At 49.4% G+C, this 15,332-nt stretch overlaps 1 protein-coding gene across 2 annotated transcripts in view; it reads right to left on the bottom strand.

Annotated features, from left to right (window-relative positions):
• The window catches only part of GALNT18 (polypeptide N-acetylgalactosaminyltransferase 18), a 340,729-nt gene that overhangs the window by 146,660 nt on the left and 178,737 nt on the right, over positions 1–15,332 (bottom strand). For both annotated transcript variants that reach the window (XM_055317867.1, XM_055317868.1), the window contains one exon: positions 10,238–10,404. In XM_055317867.1, coding sequence (XP_055173842.1) covers positions 10,238–10,404 — 167 coding nt within the window. The remainder of the gene's footprint in view (positions 1–10,237; positions 10,405–15,332) is intronic.

The raw sequence follows: 15,332 nt of genomic DNA, 5'->3' as shown, positions 1-15,332 counted from the left end.
TTGAATCAGGGAGGGGAGGGCATTTGCTATCCAGAGCTGCCAGGAGCTCAGAAGTCATCCGGTTTCCCTTGGGAGAGGGCTGGATAATACCCGAGTCCATGAATCTGTAGCCTGGCCTAAGAGGAACGGTCAGGCAGGTGACGACCAGTGTGGCAGGTGCAGTCAGCACCCCCAGCAGCACGGAGTAAAGGTGAGAGCCTCCAGGACTCCTGCAGAATTCGGCACTAGGCTGCTTCCATGTCGAGGCTGCTGGGTACCCACTGCCTGCCTTATGGATGGGCTATTCTCGTCACACCAGTCAAAGGCATAGGGGTGGGTGGTGAGGAGAAGCCTGCAGCTGAGTGGGTTGCCAGCCCATGAGCCTGGCTGTATAAACACCTTTAAGCTCCTGATCCTTGGTTGTAATTAGATTAGCTATATGGGATTCTTTGAGCTCCATAAAACACAATACTGTTGGATCATTCTTTTCCTCTGTTTTTTTTTTTTTTAATTTTTGCAATTATTCCAGCTGCATGCAAAGCTGTTGGTATTTTTACAGCTTAGAACGAGTATCTCTTGTGTAGGACAGCATCTTTGAAACATTAAACAACAATTAGGCAGCCTCTGGGCCAAGGGATAATGGGGTCTTTGCAGGGGGTGGCGGGGGACCCAGTAGGTGGTGACAAGCAATCTGGGAGTTCTGATTCTACTTCGTCACTGCTCTGTGATTGTCTCACCAACACTTAAAAATAACAATGATTCACAGTTGTGCAATTACTAGTCGTTCCTCAGGACCATGAAGGTGGCTCTAGGTAGTGGTGGATGAGGCTCAACCACTATCTGTGGGTAGATGTGAGGGACTGAATCTGTGTGCCACCCGGATCCATATGGTCAAGTCCCAATCCCCAACATCATATTGGAGGTGGGGCCTTTGGGAGGTGATTGGGGTCAGAAGAGGTCATGAATGTGGAGCCCATGATGGGACTGGCACCCCAGAGGACAAGACACCAGAGCTTGCATTCTCTCCACCCACACACATGTGCCAGGGAAAGGCCAAGTGAGGACAAGCAAGAAGGGAGCCATCTATCAGCCTGGAAGCAGGCTCTCATCAGAACCTGAATCTGCCTGCCCTAGATCTTGAACTTCCCAGTCTCCAGAACATGGGAAATAAATGTCTATGGTTTCAGCCACCCAGTCTATGCTATGTTGTTATAGCAGCCCAAACGGAGGAAGACACCAGGGGCATCCAGGCCTGTACACATTGCTTACCTATGCTCACATGGCATCAATGCACACTCACTGGCTCACAGCCACTCACTCCACATGTGCTCACACAGACACACCGACTTCTCTCTATTTCGAAGGAAATAGGAAGCCACCTCTCTCACGAGATGACCTAAGCTTGGCTACCAACTCTTAGGTTTCCTCTCAACCCTGACACATGCCTAGTAGCCTCCATGCAACCCATCTCTCCTTCTTACTGAACCTTGGGCAAAGCCCCAGCTGAGGAGACAGCCCTGCCCTTGTCTTAAGTTCCTTCTTTGCTGGTCCTGCTGCCTAATAGCATTCTCTCTCCAAAGAATGAAGACAAAATTCCAGTATGTCTTTTGAAGTCAGAAACCCATGGTGCACTGGAGGCAGCCTTATTTCATAGTCAAGGGCATTCGGTCTGAAAGCAGACAGCTTGGGTTCAAATCCCTTGTTTGTATGACTTTGGACAAGCTCCTTAACTCCTCTGTGTCTGTTTCCCTGTTATATGAAATTATATTGATAATGGTTCTTACCATGATCATAGAGCACTGATTAGCTTATTAAAAATACTATGAATAGGCTCTAGCACAGTTGGTGTACTCACTGTGCTGGGGGTGCCTGATTAGGACTCTATCTACCCAGAAGCACTGGGAGCCACTCTGGTCGGAGGCCCAGGCCTGGAGAAGTAGGGGTCAAAGGACAGCCCTGGGCGGAGGCAGCCTACTGCACAGAGGTCTAGCCAGGAGCCTGGAACCCCTTATGGGCACACCTGCCAGATACCCCGCACTGAAGTCGATCCAGGTCCTGCACCTGAGAGGGGTCTGGGGGAGGCTAACCTATACGAGACACTGGGACACAGGTCCACCATTTTAGTGTGTATGCAGGGCTCATCCTGGATTTGATCCACCCTCCCCAAGAAGTAATGGGGTGGGCTGGCTGTCAGGGGAAAACTAGACAGGAAGGAACCTATCCACATAGTTGAGCACAGGACCAGCTTCATGGCACTCCTGGTACCAGCTCCCATGCTATTCCCTCCTCACTTGAGGGCTTTATCCTCCATGATGGCCTTTCTTTCCAAGAGTGGGTCCCATCTAATTAGGAGGCTGACCAGAGTTTATTTCTAAATTAAACTAACTCCTTAAAAAAAAAAAAAAAAGCCCCAGGCACCCAGCAGTGTGTTAAGTAGAGAGATGTGGGTTCCAGGGCCAGGTGACCTGGATTTGAATCCCCATCCTACTATGTCCCAGCTATGACCTTGGGCCCTGATCACTTTTTATTTTTACCTCAATGAGACTTGGCTGCTTCATCTATGAAACAGAGATGGTAACCCCACCTGTTTCCCTAAGGGATTATGAGTGTCCTTTCATAACCAGTTTTACTGAGTGACTACTATATGCTGAACATGGGGCTGGTTGGTCAAGGGACACTGAGATGCCTAATATCATGTCTCTCTCACACTGGTCTCTCACCTGGCTAATCTCTGCTAAACTGCTCACTATAAAAATAGTGTAACCAGTTTTACTGAGTGACTACTATATGCTGAACATGGGGCTGGTTGGTCAAGGGACACTGAGATGCCTAATATCATGTCTCTCTCACACTGGTCTCTCACCTGGCTAATCTCTGCTAAACTGCTCACTATAAAAATAGTGTAAAAATAGTGTGTGAGGGAGGAAGCCAGAGCACATGGGAAGGCTAAGGTGAACTTCCTGATCCAGCTGGCAGGTGGAAAGCAGAGCGGTGGAAGGCTTTCTGGAAGCACTGCCACCTGAATGATCCCTGAGGCTTGAATTGGGCAAAGGGGGTGGGTGTGGGAGGTCAGTCATTCTCAGAAGAGGGCTAAGCAAAGCAAATGGCCTGCAGCCACCATCACCAAGCCTAGGGTGCCTGGCCATGGGCTGCCATGTCCCTGTAGAGTGTGGACAGTGGAAAGACCCGACATAGGGCCCCATGGGGACACAGCATGGGCTGGAGGAGATAGCTTGATGGGAGTCAGAAGACCCGAGGTCCTACCTCAACTCTGTCACTCACACACTGTGCGGCCCTGGCAAGTCCCTGTCCTACATTGGTCCTCGGTTTCCTCCCAGATGGGGTGGATTGGCTGTCTGTCTGCCTCCCCTTGTAGCAGCAGAGGGACAGCTCCATTTGCCCTGTCTCTAGAGGCTGCTTGGTTCTATGCCTCATCCTGCCAACATTTGTCAAAGGTTTTGAGCAAATGTGACCAGTGAGAAGGCTGGATCTATGAGCAAAGTACATTCATCACCAAGGAGAGAGACCATCCATCTTTGAGTGTATGAGGTACTGGGAACTGGCCATTCCCTTGTTGGAAGGCAGCAGAAGAGGACAAGAATAAGACAGGGGTTAGACTGGGTAAGTCACTGCCAGCCAAGAGCAGACCGAAATCTCTAGGGAAGGGGATTCTTAAAAGAGTATTTGATATTGCCATTGCTTTGATGTGCTTTTAGCCACAAAATTCAGATTCATTTTGAAATCTCAAGTAGCATGAAAAGAAGGGTATATGATTTTTAAGTTTACCAAAAGAGGACATTAGTTTAAAAAAGGAAACAGAAACTGATGGGGCGCCTGGATGGCGCAATTGGTTGAGTGCCAGACTCTTGGTTTCCACTTATATGATCTCAGGGTCATGGGATGGAGCCCTGCGTCGGGCTCTGAGCTCAGTATGGAATCTGCTTGAGATTCTCTCTCCCTCTCCCTCTGCCCCTCCTGCTGCTTCTCTCTCTTTTTCTCTCTAAAATAAATAAATGGATCTTAAAAAAAAAAAAGGAAACAAACTGAATTCAGCAAAGGAAATTTCTTTGGATGTAGAGGCAGCTGGATTGTGGGATGTGGTGACTCTGAGACAGCTGGTGAGGGAACCTGAAACAGCTCATGTTCATTGAAGACCACATTAGCCAGGTACTGGAATGCCTGTGTCACCTGAATGTGCTCACCATGGGGGCAGGGGTAAGTGCTTGGCTGCATGCTGAAGTACTAGCACAAAGCATGCGGTTGTCAAAAACCTACTGCGGGAGTGAATGAATGAATGAATAGATGAACAAATAAGTGAATGCAGAGAATCAAAGGCAGGGACGATGCTGTCAGCAGCCAATTCTGCTACTCTACTCCCCCCCACACACACACCCCTGGAGGTCCATAAAGGTTAAATCACTCAGTCCCAGCTAAAGACGCTGGTCCACTGGGATTCGCTGGGAGTACAGTAATTAAAGCCAGGAGGCTCAGAGCTGTGTTCCCACCATTTCCCGAGATAATGAGGAAGAGGAGCCAGGGAGGGGAAGCACTGCCTCAGCGCTACGGGGCAGGCAGGCCATGGCCACCACTGTCGGGAATGTCTACAGAGGTTGGGTAATGTGAAGGGAGGAGGCCTGCGGTCGGCCATCTGCCTCCATGCATAGGACCTGAGTTCAGGTCAGGTTGGGGCAACAGCAGGAGAAGCTCCTGTTCTGCAGTTTGTTCTGCAGTCGGCCCGCCACTCACGTCATCTCCCTGGGATGCAGCAAGGGGGTCCCAGGGGCCCCACCAGGGGAAGAAACACTCCACCCAGCAATGCCTGCGGCCTGGGGCTTGCTCTGGGGTTGCTGAAGTGCCTTTTATCCCAAGCTCCTCAGCTGCAGTACAGATGGAGGACAATAGTTACAGCAGCGATTCCCAGAGAATGTCCCAGTGCATAAGAATGCTCTGGAAAGCTTATTAAAATGTAGATTCCAAGCCTTGCCGCAGACCTACAGAATCAAAATTCATTCATTCAATGAATCAATATTTATCACACACCTACAAGTACCATGCAGTATTCTAGGTGCTGGAGATACAGCGATGAACAACACAGAAGTCCCTGTCTTCATGGAACTTACATACTGGTGGAGCGAAAATGTACAAATAAATAAAGTAACCCAGTGGGTACAGCATATCAGATAGGAATAGGTGCTGTGGAAGACAAGAAACAAGGAAGGGATGAGGAGTGATGGGGGTAAGGCTGCCGTTTCAAACAGGTTTTAAATATTTGAACAAAGGCCTGAAGAGGCAAAAGATCAGGTCACGCAGATATTAAGAGCAGGAGTATTCCAGGTGAAGGCAGCAGCAAGTGCAAATGTCCTGAGGCAAAAACGTGCCTGAGTGAACCTCTGTATTTTTAATCAAGCTCAAACACTGAAGTTTGAGACCACATTAGCAGAACAACAGCATCCTACACAGGAGCCAGCCCCTGAAAGAGAGGAGCTTCTTTGGGAAATTGCTAAGCAGGCAGAGAACAAGGACTCAGAGGCCTACACAAAGACCATCTGCAGAGCCTCTAGTCCTTGGCTTCTGAGGGAGAGAGCTGAAGATCTAGAGGGACTTGGGTGAAGAAAGTGGTCATCAGTGGCTCCTTTCCTATATTTATGGAAACACAGGCCTGACCCCAAAACAAAAATGCCTACAGAGGAGGGGTTTGGGGGAGACATCACACGAGCACACACAGAAAGTGTGACATCGCCTGGGAAGACATTCCGAAAGCTCTGTATTCCGGCTTCATTTAGAGTTTTAAGCACAGACGTCCCTTCCATCATGCCTTATCTCATTCAGGCCTCCCAACAATCCCTGAGGTAGAAATCCCACATCCCAATTTCACAGATAAGAAAAATAGGGTTCACAGAGGTTAAGAGCGCACAGCCAGGAAGAAGCTAGAAAGAGCTGGAAGAGAAAAGCTGGCCTAAGGCCAAATTCTGCGCCTCTGCGCTCTTGCCACCAGAGCACATTGCTTCAGGAAGGAGAGAAAAGCAAGAGTTGGCCTTTAAGCAGTAGCTACACAACAGCTATTATTATTAGCTGTTGTTGTTGTTACTGCCATTTAAACTCACCCTCAGGACACCCTTCGCACCTTGCAGCTTGCACAGAACCTTCGCTGCTGTTACCTCATGTATCCCTCAGTGGCTATGGGGCAGGCAGAGCGGGCATGGCCCGATGTCCCCACGTGGCACATAAAACCAAAGCAGAAGACCATGGCCAGGAAGTGGCAACTGAGACCAGAAACAGAGTCCTATTATGCTTCATCTCCATTTTAGGCTTATTTGCAGGATTCCCCGATGTCAGGGGCCAGGTTGCCTTCGTGCCCTTGGCCCAGGCTGGGTGCTCCCTAAACGTGTGTGGAACCAAACTGCCTTGGCCTGTCACGAAGCAAACACAATTCCTGTGCTGTGTGTGATGATGCCCCAGAGACACCAGCCCCAGATGGGACCCGCTCAGGTGGTCATAGAGCCACCTTCCCCTAAGCCAGGCTGGTTGCGTCTTTGCGAAGGCACGATGGCTCTCCTCCTCCAAGAGCCACAGTCTAAGGGTCTCTTCCTCCCTTCTCGAGCTCAGCTCAGGCTGGTCTCGGGGACAGACCCATTACAGGTCACCTTCTGCCCCGTTCCACGCAGGGGTATTTCAGCAGGGACCAGTGTCCGTCCCACCATGCCCCCCGCCCACCTGAGGTCCCTCATGCTGCAGGGCACTATTGTCCTGCCAGCCTCCTGGCACCCCTCCCGACACCCCTCACTGCCTCTAGCTATCTCCCTCTTCACTCATCTGCTCTTCCCGAGTGGGACAAAGATGAGCCTTTTCTTCCCGGAGCCAGCCCTCATTTCTGCGCCCTGCATGTCATCTTCTCCTCCCTCCTCAGAGGCCTTCTTCCACGCCTTGGCCTCAAAGGACGCAGGCACCTCGTCCCCAGACTAATGAAATCACCAGAGCTAAGAGATAGCCACCCGGATTTCTTAAAAGCCTTCCAAGTATTTCTAATGTGCAGTCAGGGTGTTCAGAACAACCTGCTTTTCAAAAAAGAGAGAAATAATACAATACAAGACCATACAATACAACTGAATACACAGACCAGATTATAATAGAAAATACCATAGTGCTTCGCACATTAGAAGGCTAACTATTGTTTCTTAAAAGTTTTGTTTCAATAGTGTATGCTACTGTACAAGTGCAAGTAGGCGTGTCATCCTGGGTCATGACGTAAATGACTTTCTTGCTGCGGATCATGGTTAGAATTTTTGTGAGTGTGTGAGTGTGTGTGTGTGTGTCTGTGTGTGTGTGTGAATGCGAGCGAAGCATTGCTCCAGTTCCTGCCTTAGCTCCCGATTCTCTTTGACAGCCGAAATCCCTGACAAAAATCTACCTCCCTGTCTGCTCTTTGTCTGTGTCTGGTTTCCACAAACCCCCACCCCCAGTATTTTACCAAAGCTACACGCTGAGGTTTCCATGATCTGCACCTTCCAAATCTGGGGGCTTCTTCTAAGACTCTGTGTCCTTCGACCTATCTGTGGGTTCGTTCAAATAAATGACTCTCACTCCGGGAATTCTCTCTGTCTGTGGAGTCTGTCATCTTCCAGATTCGCCTGCCCGCTCCTGTTTTGTCTCCTTAATGTCTTTCACTCAGTGTTCTCTCCAGCTTCTTTTCTGGTTCTCCTTTCTTTGCCACCGTCACCTCCCAGTCAATGGCTTCAGTTACTCTGTGTAAAAGACTCCAAATTTGCATTCCCACATTTCCCTCTCTTGAGACCCTGCTGTGCAGTTGGCTTGCTTTGCAGGCCAGCCGTCTCCTGGGAATGGACGTGAGGGCTGGGGAGGGGTAAAAGCTGGCAGCGTTCAATTCAGGCATGCACTTGACCATGTCAGGCAGACAGGCAAGCAAGGGAGGGTCATCATCCCCATTTTACAAAGGAAGAAACTAAGACTCTGAGACATTGAGGCATGTTTACGTGGTCATTCATCCAGTGGTGGAGAGGATCCAGAACCCATGACTTGAGACTTCAGCCCAGAGTGCTGGAGTACTGGAATTTCCCACGTACAAAAGCAAAGCTACATCGCATTCATTTAACCACAGGTTCTCAACACAACCTATGCAGCAGAATTACTAAGAATGCTTTTACTGAGATGGCCAGATTCCACCTCAAACTTACTGAATTAGAATCTTCTGGCAGAGAGGTTTATTTGTTTTAGCTTTATATTTTGAAGTAATTACAGAGTCACAGGAAAGTATGCAAAAATGTACCAGGAGGTCCCATGCACCCTTCACCGAGCCTCCCGCAATGTTGACATCTTACACGACTGCAGTACAATATCAAAATGAGCACACTGATGTTGCCTCCGCCCGCAGAGCTTCTCGGATCTCTCCAGTAAGACAAGTATCCATCTGGGTGTGAGTATGTCGTTCTGTGCCATTTTGTCACATGTAGTTTTGGGTAACCAGCAGCACAGTCAAGATACTTAACTGTACCATCAGTGTAATACTCCCCAGTGTTTGAGGTTTGAGAGCTCTCCACCCCTGAAGAAGAACCATCCCACTGCATCCATCCCACTCACTGCTCCTTCTGCCTCCCTCTTCCGGGAATGCACCATCATCCTCAGAGCCACCCTGGCTTGAAACTGAGCCATAATTCGCCAGCCCTCCTTAGGCCCACCTGCCCGTAACTCTGTTAGTCAAGAGATTCAGTGGATGCTTCCTTTGTGGTATCTCCCAGGCCAATAAAGAGCCCTCGATCCCCATACCCACCCCTACAGCAGAACATAGCGTATGGATGCCTTTTGCTTAGGGGATGTCCTCGCTCTTGGAGAGACAGACAGCTCATTCATCCTTAGGCTTCTCATAATGTAAAAGGGGAGGGGCCAGCAGGCCTGGGTGGGGCGAGGTAGGGTGCATGGGTGCTCTACTCAAGCTGTTCTGGTGTCAGCCATTGGAGAATGGGAGCTTTCTTAGGCACCCATTGCATGGACACAAGCAAGGTGAACAGCAAGTAGCTGCAAGAAGTGGGAGCTGGGGCCCTTCCTGTATCCCTCATAATAGATAATCACCTTTAAAACTATGCTGCCTATTTGCTATCATCCTCTGATGTTTTTTCATTCCTTCACACCCATGGAACAATTAGAGTCAAGTGATTCATAAGCACTGCCCTTCAGAAAGCTCTAAAATCCGCTTCATAGCTCTGCTCCTACGCTTCTCGCTACATGATAAAATGAAAAGGAAAATTTGCTTATTGAGATTAAATATATTTCAATTATCTGATATGTTTCAGCTTTAATTGATAACAAAACACAAATTGCCCATCTGAACTTCTCATTACAGCAACTGAATCACTGGAAAATTTACTACCTGATACCAGAGAAAAGCACTAAAGATAACGCAGGCTCAGTGACTCTACGATCCTGTGACCCAGAAGTCTAGGTTTTAAAATCATGCATTAGCCAAAGCACATCCATTTTAATCATCCTATCGGGAGCACTGTTTTTTTTTTTTGTTTTTTTTTTAAACCTTCTCAGTACATGGTCTCTAAGTTTGGAGATTATGGGGGTGGTATATGTCGGTATTAGAGACCCTGGAATCCACACCAAGGGGGACAGATAGCTGGAGAGGGGGAGACAGAAGGGGGAGGGCTTCAACATGTGGTTGGCAGCCACCTGGGGCTTTGCTAAGGCCAGACAGAACAGGGAGCAGGGCATCCAGCAAAGAGGACAGACTTTCAACAGCTCTGTTGTCACCGTGTTACACATCTACGACCAGCCCCGCCATTGATACCACTGTGACCTTCCCCAGCACCAGCGCCATTGACACCTCTGCCATCACCACCACCACCGCCAAGATGACATGAATTACCATCCAGGTAGACGCCAAGGAACACCACGAACTGAAATGATGTTTCATGGAAAAGAGTCACAGGAAATACCCACCCTGTATGTGGCGGGGTGAAGGTCACAGCTATTTACCTTATACTGTACTAGGATGTTAGGAGAAGAGGGTGGACAGACAGCCAGTAAGGAAAAGCGTGGGGACCAGGCCCCTCCAGGATGCAGAGAGGGCACACCTATGGAGTGAACCTTCCAGAGCAGTGACCACCAAGAATCTTCCATCTCTGAAGGAGCAGGCATGGAGAGCCTTAAGAAAATGAGAACCCCCAATGGAAGCTGAACCTTCTGCTCAGATGTCAGGCCCGGAACAGACTTCTGGGCCCAGGGGGGTTCAGGAACTCACCGTTACTGCTGTTGTCATCCACCAAGATGATCTCCTTGAGCAGGTGTGGAGGTGTGCGTTCAATGGCTGAGTGGATGGAGCGCAGCAGCACCGACAGGGCCTCGTTGACGAAAATGAACACGATGCTCACCTCTGGCAGGCTCTCAGGGAAGGAGAGGTTGCGGCACCTAGAAAGACAAACAGCCAGGCTCTTAGATCTGTTGGTTATTCAGATGAGGTCACCCCAGGTGCTGGCCCACCTCATGTCGGCGTCAACTTTGCCAGATGGCTCAGGAGTCTAGATTCTTCCCAGGGCCTCTTATTCGATACTTAAGACAATTCCTAAGTGTGCAACCGACAGGCTCACACCATTAAAACTGGTTTGTACCTCTACAGAGTCTGAATTTGTCAATGACTATCCCAGCTGAATAGCTGTATCATTAGCACCAAGGGCAGTACCTGGAAGCCAGCAGGTGGTCACTGAGTGTTTACTGGAAGAATGGCTCAGTATTTCTAAACCTACTAGGAGAGAAAAATGCAACCAAAGGAAAGCCTTAGGTTTTTGTTTTTGTTTTGTTTTGTTTTGTTTTCAAAATGGCAGCCAATATCTAGGTGAGGGCAGACCTCAGATGATCTGCCTCTGGAGAGAAATATGTGTCCTTCCAGAGGCTTCTACTACCAGAATCCACTCTGCCTCACTCCAGGAGGCATACTGCCTGGGGACTCTCCTACTTCTCATTCATCACCAGGATCTGGCCTCCAGAATCAGGTTGAAGGTAGAGTCCAAGACTCTACATGAATGAAGAATGGAAGGACAAGTTCAATCTCACCTCACAGATGAGGGCATGAAGGCTCAGAGAGACTGAGTCTCCCTACCGTGAGTCAGCTGCCAAGACAGAAGCCCATCTCTGGTCTTCTGACATCTACACCCGGATTCTTCCCTTAAGGAATAATGGTTGTGGGATGCCTGGTGGCTCAACGGTTGAGTGTCTGCCTTTGGCTCAGGTCGTGATCCTGGAGTTCCAGGATCAAGTCTCAGAGTCTCAGATCAGGCTCCTGCAGGGAGCCTGCTTCTCCCTCTGCCTATGTCTCTGCCTCTCTCTGTGTCTCTCATGAATAAATAAATAAAATCTTTTTTTTAAAAAAAAAGGAATACTGGTTGCTGGAGAGATTGCCTCCAACTGTCCCACTTGCCTCCAAGTTCTCCAAAAACCCTGAAGTCAGTTGAAGGTCTCTCACCCAAAGGACTTGAGCAAAACCATAAAAGTCTACACACTTCTTCCCCAAGAGGAACACACAACCACTGCAAGCATTGCCTTAGCGGGCAGGAAACCATGGCTTGTGCCCTGCTCTGGCTGAAGTGAAACATTGTTCCAGAAGGCCCTGATCCCATCTTCAGGATCGTTGAATGAAAGAAAAGAGCAGAAATGACCGGCCCTGGGCTCAGAGAGGAGACTGTTCACTCCTGTCACCAGCCACTGTCTGCTCCTGGGGTTTTGAGCTGGTGACCGCGTTGTACGGCTCCAAGGTGGGAGATGCGACCAGGTGAGAACATGCAATAATGAGCATAATAGCACGGAGCTTCTGCTTGTCGGCAATTAAAGTGCTGCTGGATAGGAATGGGCCTGTTCTTCCCTAATGAGGAAGGCTGCAGGATAACCAGCGCTGAGCAATTTGGGGAAATCACCGTGGGGCCCCAGCCTGCTTAAGAGCAGGAGATTAATAAACTAAAATCACTGTCTCTATGGTTACCAGAAATTTACAGAAACTTCTCCCATTCTATTTCCAGCTCTCCTCTCTCTCACCAAAGAGAGATGGGGGAAGGGGAAGAGTTGAACCTTTTCCCAAATCCACATCGTACTTATAATTTTCATAAAACCACCAGGTTAACAGACTGGTGTAGAAGGCATTCATTCTTGTATTTAATGGAATAAATATTTCTTGGGCTTCTTCCATGGGGCAGGTACTACTGTAGTCAGGGCACAGACCAAATACCTATCCTCACTTTGACAGGGGAAACTGGGAAACGTGGAGGCAAACAAATGATACAGTTTCACACGAGGACTGAGATGGAAAGCATCTCAGGGGTAAGAGGACAGGGAGCTGTCTTGGCAGCTGTTCCAGAAGGAGTGGTCGGGGAAGGGCTCCTTGAGGAGCCAACATTTAGTCAGAAACTTAAATGGTACGAAAAAGCAAGTCGTGCAAAGGCCCTGTGGGGCCAAGGGAATGGTGCTGTGAGGGGAACCTGGCTCACGTAAGTGCAGGGAAGGGATGAAGGGGATGGGGAGCTGAAGGGAGGGACTTTAGTGAAGGAGAAAGACCAGAAGGACTCTTTAAGCTCATCGGACCATTCCTGCAAAAAAGTTTTGTTGTCATGACTGTGGTTTTGTTAAGACCCGTTGAGAAGGTTCATGGTGCTTATTTAAGTCTATCCAGACCAGTGGCTGGCCCTTCCTTAGGCATGAAAACTGACGGAAGCATTAACATGCAACCTACTCGCTAACTGCATTTTAAAAATTATGCTATATATGGTCAAACTGCTGGCACGTGACCTTTAACATCATCATCATTTTTTTTTTTTAATAAAGTATAGCAAACAGTTCCCAGGAAGGTCAGTACAGAGGTACATGCTCCCTGTCCTTCCCACTAACGCCGGAAGACGGAGACCCTGTGGCTGGCAGCGCTCCTCCACACTTCCTCGGGGCCTCCCGGCCCCACCAACTAGAGCTCCAGATTGCTCCTGAGGATCCCCCAGAGCTAGGGGCTGTCTTCCTCTACTCCCCTCCCTTCTTACTTCTGAACATCACCACTCCTTCTCCCCATCTCTCCCAGTGGTGGCACGCCCCCCCACTTGATGGTTTGAACCCCTGGGGCCTGGGGACCCGACTCCCGATGGTCTTTCCCTAAGCATCATGGAAACATTCTATTCATTTCACAAGCTAAACTCTGCTGATCACCATTTTCACATAACAGACTCCTTCGAACATAAGGTTTTTACACCCAAGCCCTTTTGAACATAACAAAACACCTGAAGTAGTGCATCCTATCAGGACATGTTTATTGTCTGTCTCCCCCTGTTATAATGCAGCCCCCACCCCCATCCCACCCCAGAGCAGGGGCTCTATGTTGCTACTGTGCTCTAACCCTTAAGCCAGAGTCTGGCGCACAGTAGGTTTCGGGAATTAAACAAAGCTAACAAGGCTGTTTATTTTAGGGAAGGCCTAAATTTTACATGCATGCTGCTGACCCCAGCACGTTCCTTTTTTCCTGCAAACCTCCTCCCCCTGTTGGAGAGTCAGGGCCTCGCCCCACCAGTGGGTCCTTCCTCCCCTGAATTTATGGCTTCACTTCCTCACATTCAGTCTGCGGCCACTCTTCAGGTCCTTTGCACTGTGATTAAGGGATCCCTCCTGGGCCAAACGTCCTGACCTCCTTCAATCCTTTCCTCCCTTTGTCTCCTGGGAGCTGCTCACAGTTCTCCAGCAAGAGCTGCGCTGCCCTGACCTCTCCACACCGCAGGCACCCTCCCTCACCCTTCAGCTAATCGGAGCCCAGCTGAAAATATGACTGTGGCTGAACAGAGGGTGAGGGGTGGGCAGGATAAGGACAAGGTGGGACCAGAGCATTGGAGGGTGCATGAGGCCACCCAGCTCAAGGTCCGCCCTGACTTGCTGTGGGACCCTGGGCGAGCCACTTCACCTTTCTCCATGTTGTGTCATAGAATAAGGGAGGCAGAAGATAGGACCGCGTAGTTGTCTTTCCTCTATAAAATTCTGTAAAACTCAGGATCTTCTCTCTCCCACATGGTGAAGACATCTCATTAAAGAAACAGCTTTCCCTCTCACGCAGCACCTGGTTGCCACCATCAACTGCCACAAGAAACTTCCCCTTACTGTCATCACGATTACACTAGGGGACCAAATGTCCTGATTTCAGCACTGGGAGTCCCCAGCAAAGCAGCACAGTTGCTCATCCAATGAGTACACCAGTGTCCCTAGCCTGGTTGAGGGTGGGGACAAGGCTTGCTCACGGCTGCATGCTCACAGCCGAGCACAGTGCCTGGCCAACAGCAGGCATTCAGTCAGCATCTGCTGAGTACACTCGTACTACCTTCTCAAAGTTCCCAGCACACACACATCAACACACAGTCATGGTTCATATTTTCTTCTCAACACTGAACCAGAACTTGCATTGTTGGAGAAAGGAGGCAAAAAGAAGGAGGAAGAACCGCGTGTCAGGCGAGATGCCCACATACCTGCTGGTCACACTCACCACGGTCCCTGCTGAACACTGAACTCAGGGCAGAAGCCTGCCTGCCACAGGGCAGCTCAAGGCTTTCAAAATTAGTTCACATTCAAGAACCACTATGGAAGGGAGTTGTTCTGGACTCAAGCCCAGCACTTCTGCTCCAGAGTCCAGCCACTTGCTTCGCCCATCTATCAGCACTGCCCTCCCCTACCCTTGAGAGCTTTGCGTCTGTGTTCACACCACCGAGATGCTCTCCCTCCACACTTCTGTCCTCTAGGGTCTGGCCCCTACACCTTCCCTCTTTCCTGCTCACTTCCCCAGAGAAGGATCAGAGCACATAAGAGTCAGAGGAGCCACAAAGGCCTTTCCCTATTGATGCTTCTGGAGAAAGCCTGACTGTACCAGACCAGTTCCCTACTCATTTTGAGAAGAGGCATATTCTCCTATAAAATTAAGCCATAAAAGTTCCCTTTTTACTTTTATTCTTGTTCAAAGTCGAGGCATTTTCCACTAGAGATAAAAACAAGGCATTTCTGAGAGGGGAGTACTACGGCTGTCTAATAAGCTGGAATTGATGGTCATGATAAACTCGACTTTATCGATCTCTGCACACAGAAGGCAATGCGGGATGGGAGCAGCTATGTAGAAGCATCTCAGCAGAGCTCCCCAACACTGTTTTGATCTCCTTATAAAGCACATTTATATCAAGAGCTTCAGTGCCAGTGTGGCCTGTGAGAGGCAGGGAAGCAATGGCCAAGTAAGTGAGGCCAACCCTGGCTCCTGGTGGCCGGGCACCACCCTGGGCAGCAGCCAGATGCCTCCCTGTGGCATCAGCAGACTCTTCCCTCCCCATGACCTTGGTCAATCT

The sequence above is a fragment of the Nyctereutes procyonoides genome, unplaced genomic scaffold, assembly GCF_905146905.1.
Source record: "Nyctereutes procyonoides isolate TBG_1078 unplaced genomic scaffold, NYPRO_anot_genome, whole genome shotgun sequence".
Taxonomy (NCBI): Eukaryota; Metazoa; Chordata; class Mammalia; order Carnivora; family Canidae; genus Nyctereutes; species Nyctereutes procyonoides.
Note: the sequence above shows the minus strand (reverse complement) of the source record. Positions and strands in the feature narration are given on the sequence as shown.